Here is a 19,312-nt window from a genome sequence, read left to right as displayed (position 1 = left end):
AAAGCCACATACCTTGGACAGGCTGCTGATCTGAAGTCAGTATGCCAACAACACAATGTCCCAAGAAAAGAAAAAACGACCTTATTAAAAGTGAGGACCATGTCCTGTTCTCAAGTCAGTCAAGTCAAAGGAGACCCAGGCCTCCACAGTCAACAAATAGTGCTGTTCTTGTGTCTGTCTCGTCAGAGCACTCCATAAACTCACCTCAAGTCTGAGTCTGGTGACTTGGGTTAAGTCTCTGGATCACTACTTCACCCTACAGTAAAGGAGCTTGTTATGGGGTCAAACAGCCAAACAACGGTTCAATGGGTCCGTTTAGTCTCTGAATCAGTCCCTTCCCCTCCCGCAGCCTGTCAGTCTAACGATATAACATCGGGTATGCCACCGTAAATAGCCGCCTCTGTGCTGCTCCGTCCAGCCGCCACCCCGGGGTGTGAGGAGTGTGTGCCAGAGTGTGACGACGAATGTGTAGAAGAGTGGGTGTCCCGGAGGCTGCTGGACGAGACTAGACTGCTGCTGCTGCCCGAGCTGCTGCCCCCATTGGCTGGCGCGGCCAAGGAGGCGGCCGAGGAGGTTCCCGATTGGTCCAGGAACAGCTGGGAGGAGGAAGGGGAGGAGCCGTAGGGCAGAAAGCGGTTGAGGAGCAGCTCGTGGTCATCGGAGGCCGAGGCAGCTGCCGCTGCTGCCATCACCATGTTGTAATGCTGAGGGGAGGAGAGTATGTAATCAGGTGGGGTTTGCCTCTAACTAGAAGCTGTTCTGGGTTCAGTTTAGCAATTATCAAATTATCATGCAAGCATCTTGTGCGAGAGGGAGGTGTACCCCAGTACTGTGTGGAATGCAGGTAACACTCTGTTTTATGATAAGGGTAATTTTACCAAAGATTTTAAAGCATAGCCAAACAATGCATTTCACTTTCACCTGCTTCTTAAAATCTATCCATCTAAAATTCCTGTTTAAAAAAAAAGGAAGAAAAAAGCTGGTATTCGCTTTCAGCAGAGTTCTTGACCCGTTTGGAACAGATTTTGGAAAGAAATCCCAACCCGAGCATGACATAATGACATAAGAGCAAAACGGCCGCCGTGTGTACTTGGTCAATTGCCTCTCTCCCCATCATTTGCTTTGCATGAATATTAATGTGTTGGGATTAGGGGTGTAATGGTACACATAAGCCACGATTCGGTATATACTCGCTGGTTTTGGGGTCACGGTTCGGTACAACAGGAAAAAAGCAACAAAAATCCCAAATGCAAAAGGCTAGGTTTCTTTAGGTTTCATTTATTTTGAACAGACAGTGGTGCAAGTTATACTTAGTTCCACCTAGTGTCATATAGTCGCCCCTGAGATAGTTGGTACAGCTTTGCCCTGTAATGTATCAAGCAGTAAACACAACAGTGAACCTACACAATGGTTTTGGCCGTGTCTGCTTTGGTATCTAGAGGTCTGCTTAAACGTTTAACTATCTGCTTAAAAGTAGCAGGCATAAGTAGTTGTTGTCCCATTATTTTCTTCCTGGCTCAGGGTGCTAACAATATCTAAAATTATATAGCAAGCTAACGTTATCGATAGCGATAGTTACATTGAATCTGTAGAATGAACCAATTACAATAAAGATTATCAGACGAAGTGAGAAAATATAAACATTTGTATGATTACTACATTGTATGACTACTAGCAATTACAAAGACAGCTGAGCCCTGGACCCACGCAGAACACAGATATGACAGATCAGAACCTGGTTAGACCCGGGAGACACAAACCCCGAATGGCATCGTTTTCAAAGTTGCTTATTACAAGTTGTCAAAACAAAAGTTTGTGTCTTACTTGGTGCTACTGGACCCTGACGCGTAATCTAGCCAATCCTTGTCAAGAAAGGTGGTAATACAAATAAATCCACATTTTCTGTTATTCTTCTTGCCGATTGAAAAAGCATGGCTATTCCACTCGTTAGTTCAGCTTAAGTCCACTTTTTTTTAAAGTTTATTAAATAATTTTTCTTTTGACAATTATTAAAATACATTACATGTTACAACAAGTCATGCATCCTAAAATTATCAAGGATAGCACAAAAAAGTCACAGACTTATTTCCATTGTGGTCCTTGGTCTCAGCAGCACATGGTATTTACATAAACATGTATTACACATATTACCATCAGCCTACAGTATATTGCTAAAAATAGAATTAAAAAGTAAAATACAACATTATTAATAAAATATACAAATACAATATACAAAATTTACAAACACACTAAAACTACACTACATTAAAAACTAGAACCTTCCTTAGTTACTCTGGGACATTTTTGAGCTCCTGAAAATGTCTCCTCCCAACATGATCACGAGGTCCTAGGCCCATCACAACCCTGATCATCTTATTCTGTGACACCTGTAGTTTCTTCTTTAATGAAGCTGAGTCCCTCAAACCAGGCTACACTAGCATAATCAAAATGACATTGCACCAGGCCGTTGGCCAGTAGTCTAAAGGCCTCTGCATGCTACAGAAACTTCAGAGCAACTGCAACACAACATCGGCGCGATTTCAGCGCGGTTGTTTTAGAGGGTCTTGTAGACTGTGTTGCTTGGACGTTGCGTACATGTCCCTCAAATCTAACCTAAACAACGTTGCGTTGATATTGCGTAGCAGTGATTGGTTGGTTAGCGAATGGGGGCGGGGCTGTCATAGAATAATATTAGTCCCGCAGAGAATATCATCCTCCATTGTTGTTTCCAGCGACATAGCTCGCCTTTTTCTGAAAACCCAAGCACATATTGTTCCATAGCATACGCCTTCAGTTGATCATGACAAATCCTCTCTTACCTTGACGATTAAAAAGCCTCCATAATTTAGTAAATAAAGCTGTAGCCAGCCAGCTAGCATTGGGTCTATTAAAAATGCTATCCACATTAGCTACATAGCTAACCAAGTAAATACAATGGTATCCGTCCTGAGGTAACGTTAAATACAACGTTTGCTAGTCGAAATGACTGGACACACACAGGGACAAGTTAAACATCAATCAATTAATTTATTCCAATAGGTAGTTTGAGCTGCATGTGAGCCGAGGTCCTCTCCATTGGAAACTAATGATGTTACGGTAACGTTAGCTCGAAAAGCACAGAAAGTTAAGAAGCTGCTAGCAACAGACACTATAACACTTCCGGTCGGGGGTTTTCAAAATAAAAGAGCGACGTCTAAAATCACCGGAAATACGTTTATTTTGTACATTATCTATTGTTAACACGAACCTAAACTAACTTTAGTTAAACTAACTTTGCGCGTCGATGTTGCAGAAGCATAAAGGCAGAGTGTCTAAAACACCGTTGCTTTGTCGATGTTGTGTTGCAGTTGCTTTGAAGTTTCTGTAGCATGCAGAGGCCTTAAGGCTTTCCCTGTCAAGAAGATTGGCCTTTCTAGCCAAAAACCTGGTGCGGGCATTTACCTTACCCAGCACCTGTAAGGCCGCCACCCCCCCCCCCCCCCCCCCCCAGACTGTCATCCAGCATACAGCCCAGGTACTTCACTGCTGTTCTTGCTGCTATAACCTCAGACCCTAATTCTACCTTGAGTTCAGGAGCCTTTTTTAATCTGGGCTTAGATCCGAACAAAATAGACTGTTTTGCCTAAGTGAAGTGAGAGCCTATTGTCAGACAGCCAATTCCTAACCTTAGAGAGTTGCTCTCCTAGCATTCTTTGGAGTGTACTCAGATCCTTATGGGAGATGAGCAAAGCGGAATCATCTGCAAATAAGAATAAATTACAAGAACATGCTTCTCTCATATCATTTATGTACAATAAAAATAGCAATGGTCCTAAAACACTTCCTTGCGGCACCCCACAAACTATTGGTTTGGCATTCGACAAAAAACCATTGACCTCTACCCTCTGGTCCCTGTCCGTCAGATACGAGGCAATCCACTTTACAGCTGTATCATTCAGTCCCAGAGCTTTCAGTTTATTAAGCAGTAGACCATGATTTACTGTGTCGAAGGCTTTCTGAAGATCAAGTAAGACCATTCCACAGTTTCCCTTCATCCATCTCCTTTCTAATAAAATCAGTCAGATAAAGGAGGCATGAGTCTGTAGAATATGACTTCCTAAACCCTGATTGAAATTCATATAGAAGATTGTCCTTGCCAACATATTCTGATATCTGCTCGTGCACCACTCTTTCTAAAATCTTGGACGTCACACTCAAAATGGATACTGGCCTGTAATTACCAGGCTCAGAGCTATTCCCTTCTTTGTACAAGGGAATAATCTTTGCATGTTTAGTACCACTTGGTACAATGCCTTGCTCCAGGGAGAGGTTAATACGATGTGCAACACAGGGAGCTATTTCCTGTGCCCCATCTCTTAAAAACTTTGCAGAAATGTTGTCCAAGCCAGTGGCTTTTGCTATATTAAGCTCGGCCAACATTTCTGCTACTTTCTCAACTATCACTTTGGTCAAGGTAAACGAATTGGCCAGTACCCCTCGGCCAGAATAAAACCTCTGAATAAACTCCTCTCCATATACTCCTGTCTTAGGCAGCAATGCATCAACAAGCTTGTTGGCTACTGAGGTAAAGAAGGCATTAAATTCATTGGTCACCTGTGCTTTATCAAATTCTATTTTACCTTTGATATTTAGGCCAATATTGGGCTTGCCACTGCTGGCTTTGCCCCCACATCCCATGTCTTTCAGAGCTTCTTAGGTTCATTTTTGTTTTCCTTTATTAGATTCATGTAGTACTCCTTCCTCCATCTGCTTGCTCATGGGATTTCTTAAATTTCAGCAAGGCCTCCTCCCTTTGCTTAATAGCATTTATAATTTCTGGGTTAAGCCATGGGATTGATCTCTGCTTTAACCTAACTTGCTTATATGGAGCCATAGTATTCACTACCTGAAGGAAACAGTGGTTAAACAAATCCCAGGCACCATCAACAGAATCCTTTTCCAACACTGCACACCAGTCCATGTTCCTAAGCTGCTCCCTAAAGGTCTCAACACAGTAGTTCTTGAAAGATCTGATTTTAATGTTTTTATGGCTAGAACATTTTTCTCTATGAACCTTCCTGGTACATGTGCTGAAGTGGTCACTGATACCATAAGCAATCACACCATGTTGTGAGATATTGCATTTGTCTGACACCATGATAAGATCTATTGTTTGTTAGTTTGGGTAGTTTTACTTATTCGGGTGGGTTCATTAATCAGCTGAGTTAAGTCAAACAGTTTGCCAAACCTAGTAAAAGCACCATGCGTTGGACAGTCCTTGTTAGATACATCAGTATTAAAATCACCCATCAAAATACATTCGTTTTTTGTCACACCACAGCTAGAAAATACATTCTCTAGAGATTATCATAAAATGCACTTTGATCAGGTGGTCTATAACATACTCCCAATAGCACTGGTTTAGTTTTTGTCAGGTGAATGTCCAGCAGCACAACTTCAACTTCATCAACCATGTCTGTCCTAACAGTAAAATTAATATAATTTCTCACAAAAGCACAGACCCCCCCCCCCTCCATTATGACCGCAATCCTTTCTGGCTACAGAGTAATTGGGTATTTCTATTTCTGAATCACTGATACTGGGATCAAGCCAGGTCTCTGTAAAACAAATAATTCCCACCTGTGTTTTATAAGACAGCAGATCGATCTTTGGTCGATGAGACATGGGAAAAAGGAAGAATATCATTGTCAGTTGCATTTACAGAGCTCCCAGCTCTAGCATAGAAAGATTCAGAGAAACGATGGAAGGTATGATTACAAACACCGACCAGAAGGTTACTTTTATTTGTAGTGATTATAATATAGATTTTTTAAATCCTAACAAACTATCATTGATAGAAGAATTTAAGGATGCAATGTATAGTAGGAGTCTATATCCTATTATTACAAAACAGAGTAGAATCACATGTCACTCAGCAACATTAATAGATAATATACTTACTAATAATTTTATAGAGTGAACTATTAATAAATGACATTAGTGACCATTTACCGGTGTTTGTAGTCTATCATTGTGATGTTAAAGTGGTTGATAGTAAAGTAATTATGCAAAGGAGATTAAGAATGGAGGACACTTTAAATAGGTTCAGAAAATAACTATTATCACAGGATTGGAGAAATGTATATGAATCAGTAGATGTGGATTCTGCTTATGATTCTTTTCTCAATATGTTTCTGTTGTTATATGACAGAAGCTGTCCAATGCAGCAAAGTAGAACAAATGCTAAAAGACATGACAAACCCTGGATTACAGGAGGTCTGTTGGATGCCTGCACAAAAAAAAGAACACCTTATATAGAGAATTTATAAAACATAGAAATAAAGAGAAAGAAATTTAGTATAAACTATACAAAAATAAACTAACTGATATTGTTAGAAAATGTAAGAAAGAGTACTATAATGTATTAGAAAAAAATTAAAATAACATAAAGGGAACATGGAATATATTAAACTCAATTATAAGAAATAAATCAACTAGTTCTGGCTTTCCAGATGAATTTATAGATGAGGGAAAGTCAGTAAGTCAGAAAAATTAGGTGGCAGAAGGGTTCAATAGATTCTTTGTTAACACTGAGTGCCAGCCACGAGAAATCTCATTAGTTCATGCCATACGTTGAGTGCCAATGACGAGAAATCTCATTATTTAATTGTTAATTTCTTTATTAGCGATTTCCATTAATTTCTCATCAATCTAGCCTCCCGTTACCATTGGGACTGGCTTTGAGCTCAAACAGGGAAAATACCGCCCCTATCGTCTCCCGGATGGTAATGCACCCTTTGGATTGGACTGAATGATGCATGGGGAAAAGAAAATCCGGAATCCACATTTTACTCGTCAGGCATGTAACCCGAGCCGATTGCAGTCATTGTGGTCCCTCAGAACAGCGTGGAATATGTTTCGAGCAGCCAGCGTTGGATCAATAAACGCGATCAATATTTGGAATGGCGATCAGGAATTGGAATAATCTTTTTGGAGAACATCTGATCTGAGGTAAGGAATCTATTTGACCAGTCTTGGGGTAATCAGTTTTTTTCACATATATATCAATGTGTCCCTATATGTGTATGTGTGTGTGTGTGTGTGTGTGTGTGTGTGTGCTGATCAGGAAATAGATAATCGATTTTTCAACCCGCTTCTCTAGCGTGCATAAGTACACATATACTATCGATAATCTAGCATTTATTTGAAAACTATTCATAAATAGGCAGAGAAATTACAAAGTTTTTTGTGTATTCCACTAAAGGGCGATTCCTGCAGAATCTAATTTTTTTCAGAAAATTTCCAAGAACGAGCGTTTTTCAAAATGGTATAAAACGGAAATGTACAGATGAAAAAACAATCCGTTTCGTACATGTTGACTGCAAGCAAGTCATTGATAAGCGACAGGCGTATTAGACACATAGCCATAATTTAAGATATAGTTTATGCGTTCGCAAATGTGCTCGCCCTCCCATTGACTACAGCGCTGGCACTCAATCGCTAAATCATGCGCCCCCTGCTGGCACTCAGTGTTAATGTGGGGCCCAAACTGGCAGAGGAGATAACCCCGCCACAAGGGGGAGGTGTTTCTAATTATTTTGAAGAACGAAACCCATGTACTATCTTCTTGAGAAATACAGATAAATATGAAATTATTGATACGGTGAACATTTTTAAGAACAAAACATCAACAGATTGGAACGGCATTGACATGACCTTAATTAAACAAGTAATCATAGCCATAGCAGACCCTTTAGTGCATATATGTAACCTTTCATTCAAACTGGGTGCCTTCCCCACCAAAATGAAAACCGCAAAAGTGATACCGATCTTCAAAGCAGGTGAGAAAAATCTATTCACCAATTACAGGCCGGTTTCTCTCCTTTCCCAGTTCTCAAAGATAATGGAAAAATTATTTGCGGCAGGATTGGACAGTTTCATTGATAAACACGCATTACTTATAGACACTCAATATGGATTTAGATCGAATCATTCAACGTCATTGGCACTAATGGACCTAGTAGAAGAACTGAAAAGCATAATTGATAAGAAGTTTGCAATAGGGGTCTTCATAGATCTGAAGAAGGCGTTTGACACTATAAATCATGATATTCTGCTACTAAAATTGGAAAGGTATGGGATCAGAGGAGTATGGCTCAAATGGTTAAAAAGTTACTTAGAACAAAGACAACAGTTTGTGCAGTTGGGGGAGTACAGGTCCACTCAGTCAAACATAATCTGTGGTGTGCCGCAAGGGTCAATTCTGGGCCCGAAACTATTCATACTGTATAAATGATATAGGTAATGCGTAAAAATTATGGAAAAATGTAATTTTTGCTGACGATACAAATGTCTTCTGTGAGGGAGAGAACCTCCAAATGCTGTTAAAAAATGTTGCAGCTGAGCTATCCAATCTGAAAGTGTGGTTTGATGCAAAGAAATTATCATTAAAGGTGACATGCATTATAAATGTCATTTTTCAGTCTCTAGCATTGTATTATAGTAATAGGAGTTAGTATCAATGTGTTTTTGTGTCTAAATACCATATTGGCGGATTGCTCTCATTCAGCTCAGACCATTTCCTGCTCGATTTAATTAGGTCGTTCTGATTTGAGGCGCATGCTGACGTCAGTGGGCGCTGGGTAAGCGGACAGCCCACACAGTGATAGCAGAGCGAGTGGAAACCACTTCCTCAAACTGCGAGGCAGAGTGAAACCCGACACCTAGACTGCATACACTGTATACACTGTACTGTACACTCTTCCTACCACATATGAACTACTGTGCAGAGGCGTGGGGTAATACCTACAAAAGCACTCTACAGCCAATATGCACCATGCAAAAGAATAATCAACAATGTAGGATATTATGAACACACCAATAACTTATTTATAAAGCTACAAACATTGAAATGTATGGACCTAGTTGATTTCAAAACTGCCCTCATTGTATACAAAGCCAGATACAAACTAATCCCAGGCAACATTCAAAAATGGTTCAGAGACAGGGAAGGAGAATATAACTTAAGAGGGAGAGGGAATCTTAAACAACCAATGGTACACACTACTAGGGATGGGAATCGAAAACCGGTTAACGTTGGGAGCCGGTTCCTAATTATCCGATTCCTGGAATCGCATGCCTCCGTGACTATTGATTCCCTTATCGCTGCCAGGTTTTTCCTACAGTTGCGCATAACGTTAGCGCCACGCATGTAGCCATGGCAGACTATTTGATTCCTTAAGGGCTCGAAATTGCCTGGGTTTTGGTCATATGCTCCCGAAATGCTCCCGCTGTTTGGCTGCTTCTATGTGCAGTGAAAACTACTCCAATGTTTTAGAACCTAGTCATTGATTTAATTCAGGGTAAGCTAAGATTAGCCGCGGAGCTAGCGCTAGCTAACGCAAGCTAACACTAGCTAATCAAGCTCACAGAGAGAGATAAGCCGAATCCCGTCCAATCTTTCGCCGTCGACTAAAGACTCACTTCTTCAACCATTATCTGAAATGATAAAAAAACAAAAAACAAAAATCTAACCCCTACTAACCTTACTGTCATGCACTTGTCCTAATAAACTAACCTACACTGTAACACGCAACACTTTGATGAACATTGTTACTCAGCTGATAGAGTTATACCCTTCTTGCTGTCTTGTCGCACAGAACTTGTAAGTCGCTTTGGATAAAAGCGTCAGCTAAATGACTAAATGTAAATGTAAATAAACAGCTGACAGCAGGTAGTACAGGTACAAATACAATATAAAAAAGGGGGTGGGGGCTGTTGTGTAAACCTTGTACTCTTTAGTTCACATAATAATAAGAGACGGAGAGCGTGTGATGATCACGTTGACTGTTGTTTACTAGTCGGTAAGCCAGGAAGTACCGTGCAACATACAAACATGTCCGTGTAGCAACACAAGCCAATACCTTACAGCAGGGGTTCCCAAACTTTTCAGGCCGCGACCCAAAAATAACGGGGTCAGAGAGCCGCGACCCCCACTATTATAGGAGGTTAAATTTTTTTAATTTTTTTTATTTACATTTAAAAAAAAATTATAAATGGAAATGTATGGTTGAAACCTGTACACGTTCAAACGCACACACACTAATAAGCATTGGAGGCTTTTAACCAGGGCCGGACTGGGGAAATCATTCAGGCCAGGAAATATAGTGCAAAATATAGCCCCAGTCAGGCCACTTTTTAAGCAGGGGGTCCCCCACCAGACATTTCTTGTTACAAAGACTCATTTCCTGCATTCTGGTGCAGGCATTTTTTTTATTTGTACCCTTTAAATGCCAGTGTTTGTGATGGCATCACAAATTATTGTTAAAAAACAGGCTAGCATTATGTATGATTAGCAACAACACTGATTTTGATGGATTTTCAGTTTTTTTGTAATGTCAGATTGAAAATAATACAATCTTTTATTCAACTTCAGCCCTGATCATAACACCACATATTAATTTGATAATTCTAACCCTTTAAATGCCAGTGTGTGTGATGGCATATATTTGCAATATATCAAATGCAAAGTAGATTTTTCTGGGGGGGATTATTACAGGCTAGCATGTGTCAATGATTAGCAACAACAGTTTTTTGTAAGGGTCCCGCCTCCACCAATCACATGCGGCTCCTTTTGTGTGTGTGTGTGAGAGCGAGAGAGAGAGAGAGAGAGAGAGAGAGAGATAGTTCTCCAACTTGTGTGAGTTGCAGTGATCTCCTGGTTGTTCCCCACCTAGTTTATCCAACTATTGCGCTGCTGCAACTAGAAACACTGTCCTGGCCTGCTTCTAAGTTCAGTGGCCTGACTGCAAAAAAATTAAAATAAAACATTTATTTTGTAGGATTTTTATTTTATTTTGGAAATCATCTGGCGACCCCCCCACCGCGGCCCCCACGACCTCCTGTGGGTTGCGACCCCGACTTTGGGAACCCCTGCCTTACAGGACAGGGGCCCGGGGAGGGAGCTCTGTGTGTGTGTGTGTGTGTGTGTGTGTGTGTGTCTGAAAGACCAGAGACAGAGAAGACAGAGGAATAACGACCTGTTGAATGCAACTACGGTTCAATAGATTAAATTAGTTTAAGATATTGAACTGTAGTTACATTCAACAGGTCGTTATTCAATAGATTAAATTAGTTTAAGAATAAAAAAAATAAAAAAAATAATTTTCTTTAACACTTTCTTCGCCAGGCTTATGTACATCATTATACCCCTCTCTGCCAGCTCTATTTGTCTATGGAGAAGTTCCCCTTCTTTGCAGGGCTATAACTTTTTAAATTGTATTGCTAAATTGACATTACTATGGCCCATTCAACGTCAATTATCTATCGTTCAGGACGTAGCAACGTTATACTTTTTCATTCACATATTCATACTAAAATACGGTCTAAAGTATAAGTATGTTTTTATCGTTTTCTGCAGCTTTCTCCAGAACGTGATTTATAGCCCTAAATGCATTATATTGATGATCAAATACAGTTTGCTAGCGATCTGCGCGAGATAAAAAAAAATTCAAATGGACGTGCTTCTAGAAGTTACTACTTATCATCTGATGTTGACCGGATGGGGGGGGGGGGGTCGTTTATAATTCCGTGGCCAACGTTAGATGATTCATCTAGTGTGGGTGATATGATCATTAGAGCAGTTAGTATCGAACTCGTTAAAAAAAAGGCTAAAACTCACCGTAGCTTCCTCGTAGCGTTGGGCGATGAGCGTGGAGCAGAAATATTCCTATTATGGGATGTTGAAATATGCGATCCATCTCCAGGTTGTATAATAGTATATACGCCCAAATCATGTTGTTTATCGAGTTATTGGTAACGGATTGCTATCCATTGTGTCTAGCTCGAGTCCTGGGACTATTAGCGAGTGATCGGACCGAATTGGAATGAGCACCAGCTTCCGTTTCCTGTTTCCAGTTTGGGCGATCCGCCGATCGGCCACCAGATGGCGCTCTTGAACCGTTGGAGAGTTGAGAGGGGATCAACAGTAGATCTCAAGTCTCCGGGGGAGAAATATGATTGCGATCACAGATTTTTGAAATATTGATCTCAATGACGTGTTACGGCGTCATTGGCAGAATTAGCATGGCGGGGAATGACGAGTTTAGGCGTCTCTGGCAGAGAAAGTGTTAAGAGAATCTCAAATACATTATTTTATTTAAGTGTAGGCTATAGTTAAATCTTTTTTTTCTTTTACAGTTTTTGTATTTTTCTGACATGGGGCCTCAACAATAAATGACAATCAGAAATGTCAAGTTGCATGTTGTTATTCTAACCAGCTTAGTTCTGTTGCATTTCCAATTTATTTATTTAAATTATAAATTTATCAGGAATCGATAAGGGAATCGATAAAGAATCGTATCGATAAGCAGAATCGATAATGGAATCGTATCGATAAAATCTGATAAATTCCCATCCCTACACACTACGCTGAAAAGCATGTGCATATCTGTTTGTGGAGTGAAGTTGTGGAATATTTTACCTGAATACATCAAACTGAGTAAACATATGGCACAATTTAAAAAGCAGCTTAAAAAATACACATTAGAGAAATACAGAAATGAGTAATGAGGATAAAAAAAGTAATGCTATATTGTGTTATGTCGTTCTGTACTGTATTCACTGCTGTCATGTGAATCAAGTTTTTTTTCTTTTCGTACTATAAGTAAAAGTATATTTTATATTGTATTATACTAAATTATGTTATAACTAGTCAAATTAATGGAAGAACAAATGTAAATGTAAGGGGGTAGGGATCTATAAGCTTAGCTTCAATCTACTCCTTTTTTGGACATGTCTGCTAACTAAATACCGGTACATTGCTCTTGACTTTTTGTTTATAATTCTTTTTTTGAATGTATTTATTTTTTTATTGTTTTTTTTTTTTTTTTAATTTTTGTTGTTATGATTGTTCTGTTTGACGGAGCTAGATACCATGATTTGTTTGAAGGAATATGAAGAATACATGTTAAAAAAAACGTTTTCATTCATTCGTTCAAGCTCCTCACATTCAGGTGCATAAAGTGAAGTCCTTTCGGGCTGGAGACTTCTTCTAGGCTCGGGCCTTGTGTTTCTTTCCTCTCTCTTTCCATTTAGTGGGCCTACTAATTCTGACAGAGGTGTTTTTGACACTATTATTATGTGATCCTAGCCCATAGCTGTCAACCATCCCGTTTTTCCCGGGATTGTCACGTATTTCAACCTTCCTTCCCGCTGTCATCCCGTTCCCGTATTTTTCCCGTTTAACATTTTTACAAAATGGCTGCAATTCCCCTCCGTGACGACAGGTGGCAGCAGTGTAGATTAGAACGTTAGCACAGGAAGTCAGACCGGAAGACGGTTGCGACCACGAAGAAGAAGAAGAACAGCGACCGGATAAAGGAGTGGTTTAGCGTGAAATGTATAAGGATTATACAACTACCTACAAAAGGCAAAAGTGTTACCGGCAAAGTGGGGTTGTTCCCGGAGAGCTCACTCTCGGCCGTGGTTTCTCAGTGTATAATGTATGGTGCTCTCCCTCAACATGCGAGTAGGGTGAGACAACACCATTCTTTAGTCCAAATAATACCCTACTTTATACTATATTATTGTCATTCGTTTAATGTAAAGTCAGTCTTACATTGGCACTGCTTTAACGTTGCATTTACCCATAATCCATTGCTGTATTAGACGTGCCAGTATAACTTTTGTAATATGAATGAAGAGCAAATGTAAAGTTAATCAATACACAATGAAACAATATCTTTATCTATATCACATGTCAAAACTACTTTAATAAAAGAAGATTTCCGTTTTTCATTTCTACTCATTCATCCAAAACAAGACAGCAATTCTACTTCTGCATGCACCGGGATAATTGAGCTCATAGCACAGATTTGGAGTTGATAGACTGGACATTGCTGTTCTTAGGAAATGTTGCACATGGTGGAAATAATGGAAATTAACATTTCTAACATTAACATTTAGTGTATGTTTAAAGTTGATACATTGAGGCATGGTAGAATTTCACTTTATATTACAGCAGTATCCGTTTTTAACATTACAATTAGTGTCTGACACTACAGACACATGTTAAAAGTCAAAGTCAACTTTGTCATTTTCCAATTTGTGCAAGACATACAGAAAAATTCAATTACGTGCCCCCCTTCCCACGGTGTATATACTGTAGAAAGAGACAATAAACACAAAAGTAACATAGGACACAATATACAACACACAGGACTATGTACAATATAAACAGTGCCTACAATTAAATGAATGAATGAATTAAATAATAAGAGGTAAAAGAGTACTTAGTGTAAATATTCTTTAATTTGTGTCAACGTTATAAAAATCCTATTGTATTCAACAAATTAATTATGATACACCACAATGTGCCCTTTCTATCTATTCTAAATCTATGGCCTTGCGATTCCACAGCTGCGCAGTGCAGACAATATATATATATATATATATATATATATAATATACATACGAGGGGGAGGAGACTACATTGGGAGGGGGCGGGGCCAGGGGGAAGGGGGCGGGGCGAAATATCCAGTTTTTTCAAATGCCAATGTTGACAGCTATGTCCTAGCCCAATTGCAATACTATAGTACATGGAGGAACTATTGTGGTAGGGGCTGGGATCAGGGGGACGTCAATGGTTGAGGGACCTGTCAGCACCAGGCAGAGCGTGGGCGAGTAGTGCCACAGTCTGGGTCTGCTGTGAGACATAGGTGGAGGGAGGAGTACAGTGATGGACAGGGCCGGACTGGGGAAATAATTCATACCGGGAGATATAGCGCGAAATATAGCCCCAGTCAGGCCACTTTTTAAGCGGGGGTCTGGGAGTCCCCCACCAGGAACATTTTAGTTACAAAGACTTAATCTCCTGCATTCTGGTGAATTTTTGTGAATCACAAACTAATGAGCCAACAATTGCTTAGTACAATGTACTGTTATGAAACTCAAATAAAACTGTTGTGGCACTAGCAATGCTACTCTCTCCACCTTCAAAAAGAAAAAAGCAAGAGCACAACATATTTTTCTATTTACTATTATAATACAGTTAACCACTCTCTCCACATTATTCAAACAGAGCAAGAGCACAATACCCAATACATAATACTTTTGATGGGTAGTGGTGCATCAGTAAACTGAATAGGGATTCAGTTTACTGATGCACCACTACCCACCAAAAGTTAAAATAGCCCTTTACACAAACATTAAATAACAGACCTTTCATTAACAATACTATAATAACAGTAGCCACTGCCAGAATAGTGTGACACATGTATCGCGTGTGGTGAGCACACGCATGCACAACGAAGACAGAAGATTGCGTTCTCTCAATCATTTTAACTATAGAATTATGAACTCAAAGTATGAGTTCACTGACTGAAATTTCCAACAAAAAGCATCAATTGTCAAATAATATTGATCACATTAACTAGACTAGATGTTTTTGAGGAAATTAGAAAGGGAACAACAACTTAACCCTTGTGTCTGATCATTCTTATTTTTTTGATAACTTTGCAGTGATTATGTTTGTAGCCAATATATGTGGCAAAGGTGTGTAATCTTTGAATTATCTTGGTTTTTTTTACTTTCTCTTTCATAAATTGTTTATTCAACTTCAGCCCCGATCATAACCACCACATATTGTTTTTTGTAATGTCAGATTTAACAACTCCTTTCAGAAAAGTGGGAGTATTTAATTTTTTATCTGACATTACAAAAAAAAACGAAAAATGGTTATGATCAGGGCTGGAGTTGAATAAAATATTTATGGAAAAGAAAGTGTGAAATTATTTCAACATATAATCTTTTTATGGCGTTTTTCAATTTAGTCCCCTAATATGGTAAGAGTATAATACTTTAGTTTTCAGACACAAGGGCTAAATTATTTATTTGTTTCTTGGCAGATTTAACATTGGGCTTTTGACAGGGGAGATGATGCTAGCTAACATCCACATGTTTATTTTTATCACTGACTAACCTGCTGGTCCCTTGACCTTGGTGCAAGAAAAGATTTGATAAATGTTGCCGGATTTAGCAGCATCTCCTGTAAGGGCCTTTCTTTTTCTTTGTTTTATCCCTCTCTCCTCCACCCTTTCTCTTTCTTCCACTGTCCATCTTGACATCAACGTTAATTGACTTTCGCTCCATCTCTCCCGAGTCCCTCACTACCATGGCTCACTGCCTGTTATTCTGCAGAGTGCCATCTGCCATTCCATTCGCCGCCTCCGCTGTCAATCAGTTTAATCGCCTGGTCCCGCCTCCACCAATCACAAGCAGCAGCACGGCTCCATTTGTGTGTGTGTGTGTGTGTGATCCGCGAGAGGGAGAGAGTCAGAGAGATAGTTCTCCAACTCTGTCGCAGACAGTGAAATCCTGGTTGTTCCCCACCCACCTAGGTTATCTAACTATCGCGCCGCCACAACTACTGTAGAAACAATGGCCTGGCAAAAAAATAATTATAATAATAATAATAATAAAAAAAATAAATAATAATAATAATAATAATAATAAAAAATAATATAATTTTTTTAATTTTTTTTCTAAATGTGCAGGCCAGGCCACCGGGAAAACTCCCGGTGCTCCCGATGGCCAGTCCGGGCCTGGTGATGGATGCTGTAGGAGAAGTTGGAGGAAAGTGTTCGGGCACCTGCAAAGTTTAAATGGAGACCATCTACTGCAAAGAGATTGCTACTCTGCCAGAAGAGGTCAAAGTTATTTATAAAGTTCACGTTGTGGGTACGACAAGCGGACTGGAGCCAGGTGTTTAGGCTTAGCAGTCTGGAGAAGCGGCCGAGGCCAAGGCCAGGAGAGGGGGTGGGGCCAGAGATACTAACGCTGTAGTGAAGATGTTTCAGTACACCAAACAGCTGAATAAAATCATGCTTTAACAGCTCAAACTGCTGTTTCCTAACGTCATTTGTACCTGCATGCACTATGAGCGAATCAGCAGCGGGGAAGGATGTCATAACCTCTTGGATTTTATCCGTGATGACCGCCACTGTGGCACCTGGAAAAACCACAGTGTGTGCATTTTTGACTGAGACGTGTCTGACTATCGAGTCGCCTATTATGATTGTCGCTGGTGGAGACAGGGACAGTTTTGAGGCCAGGCGAGGCCTTGGGGGACCGGATGGTCGTGGCAAAACTGGCTGGGAGACCTCAGCTGACTTGGGAGAGAAAGAACGACCAGAGTGTTATCTTGTTATCACAGATACAGACATAACGCTAATGACTCCAAAGTGATGCACAACTTGTTTAGAATCAGCTTTGTATTTTTGCATCTTGTTGTATAGCATAATAACAGACGCAAAGATAACTCTTTTAACTATAACGTTAGTATAATAACAATTGATCATTGTCACAGCTGCCATCTTTATCTGTCGCGTATATGTATATGTTGACCTCTGCTCTCCGACCCTTCAACTCCTGACCAGGGTCGCACTCGCAGAGGTTTATTATGATCATTTAGTACCATCTTGTGGCAATAAATGCACATTGCACTAGGACCAGAATAATTCAACAAAACGACATGTATTCTTCGTGTGGCTGAAAGTACCGAACCGTGATGTCTGTACAACAGCGAAGTCGCGGGACGAATACACCGTACTTACAGCCCTAGTTGGGATGCGCTCCAGCGGCAACACGGCTAAAACCTAACAGCTCAATAGCGGTCAATAAGTAGTTTCCACATGATGTAGAGACATGGTGGGACATACCTGATGATTGTCACCTTGAAGAAAGGAGAAGAAGTTGAGATCTGGAAATTAAGAACACACAGAGCCAATGATTAAAGGTAGAATGAGTAGAGTTATAATACAATATATGTATAGACTCATACAAACATAATCCTTCTCAATCGTCACTTATCGTCTGCCTGGACTAGAAGTGTGTGGAGGTGTGTTTATCTGCAGAGACCCCTCCCTCTGCCTGGACTAGAAGTGTGTGGAGGTGTGTTTATCTGCAGAGACCCCTCCCTCTGCCTGGACTAGAAGTGTGTGGAGGTGTGTTTATCTGCAGAGACCCCTCCCTCTGCCTGGACTAGAAGTGTGTGGAGGTGTGTTTATCTGCAGAGACCCCTCCCTCTGCCTGGACTAGAAGTGTGTGGAGGTGTGTTTATATGCAGAGACCCCTCCCTCTGCCTGGACTAGAAGTGTGTGGAGGTGTGTTTATCTGCAGAGACCCCTCCCTCTGCCTGGACTAGAAGTGTGTGGAGGTGTGTTTATGTTTATCTGCAGAGACCCCTCCCTCTGCCTGGGCTAGAAGTGTGTGGAGGTGTGTTTATCTGCAGAGACCCCTCCCTCTGCCTGGGTTTTCTTACTTTCTTTCTATTTTGCTGCTCAGGACGTTTCTGCACATTATGTGCATTATGTGCATGTATTCCCTCCCTACTTGCCATTTCCCCACGTGGAATGCAACTGATTGGATAAACGCGCTGCTAGTGGGCAGCCCATGGTTCTCTGCTCCCGTTTTCAAAAATAAAAAGGCGACTCGTTCGCTTGTCAACATTCTCTTTTTCTTAAGTTGAACCTAAAATATGTTTATTTTCTTTGATATTATATTCCTGGATCTTGAGTCATATGTGATCTGCAATGCCTAGTTTGACAGTATGATCAGAAATAAGTTCGGTGGTAGAGGTTTCTTATGTAAACACGACATTGTTTTGGTGGTGCTCTAGTGGCTGAAACTACTTAGTATCCCTTTAATAACAATAGCCAAGAAGAGGAGTATAATGGTGGCTGTTGTGACTTTATTTGCAAAGGAATTCATTCTGTTTATTTCAATAGGGTTGTTGTACTTAATTCATATAACTACTGCCTTCACTTCCAACAACACTATAATCATAACTACCTACCTCAAACTATAGTCTACCCATATAACAATGTACAATAACACTGTATATGCAGTATATATTGCTCCGTTTTAATATATTATTCTGCATATATTCCTATTTACATACCTGTATACATACTGTACCTACTCAGTGCAGTGCACTGTATATATATATATATATATATATATATATATCCCATACTTACTCTAATTAGTTATACAGCTGGCCAGTATGGCTTAGTATGATAGTATATTTATCACTGTACATAATAATACTGTACATACATCAGATTAACATATTTACTCAGTATCTTTGTTATATATATATTCCATTTATACCACAGACTGGGTGAATACTCTATTCTGATTGGCTGGAGGGGTGTTGATTATTTTGTTGATATACTGCATGGCTAGAACTTCATCACAGGACAGCTAAGAATGAATGCGCTTGTTTGGCTTCCTGGCAGAAATCCATGACCCAGAAAGATAACCATATGCTAGC

General features: G+C 40.1%; 1 protein-coding gene across 1 annotated transcript in view; it reads right to left on the bottom strand.

Moving 5' to 3' along the window:
• Positions 1-326: 326 nt before the first annotated feature.
• LOC311247214 (E3 SUMO-protein ligase PIAS1-like) overlaps positions 327-19,312 on the bottom strand; it is a 213,862-nt gene continuing 194,876 nt past the window's right edge. Inside the window, exons 12-13 of the mRNA XM_084337551.1 lie at positions 17,697-17,737; positions 327-704 (exon numbers count right to left, since the gene is read on the bottom strand). Of these exons, the coding sequence (XP_084193677.1) occupies positions 354-704; positions 17,697-17,737 (392 nt within the window). The 3' untranslated portion in view covers positions 327-353. The remainder of the gene's footprint in view (positions 705-17,696; positions 17,738-19,312) is intronic.

The sequence above is a fragment of the Notolepis coatsorum genome (assembly GCF_963971535.1).
Source record: "Notolepis coatsorum genome assembly, chromosome: 20".
NCBI classification, from domain to species: Eukaryota; Metazoa; Chordata; class Actinopteri; order Aulopiformes; family Paralepididae; genus Notolepis; species Notolepis coatsorum.
The sequence above is the reverse complement of the archived record's forward strand: the minus strand, read 5'-3'. Positions and strand labels throughout refer to the sequence as shown.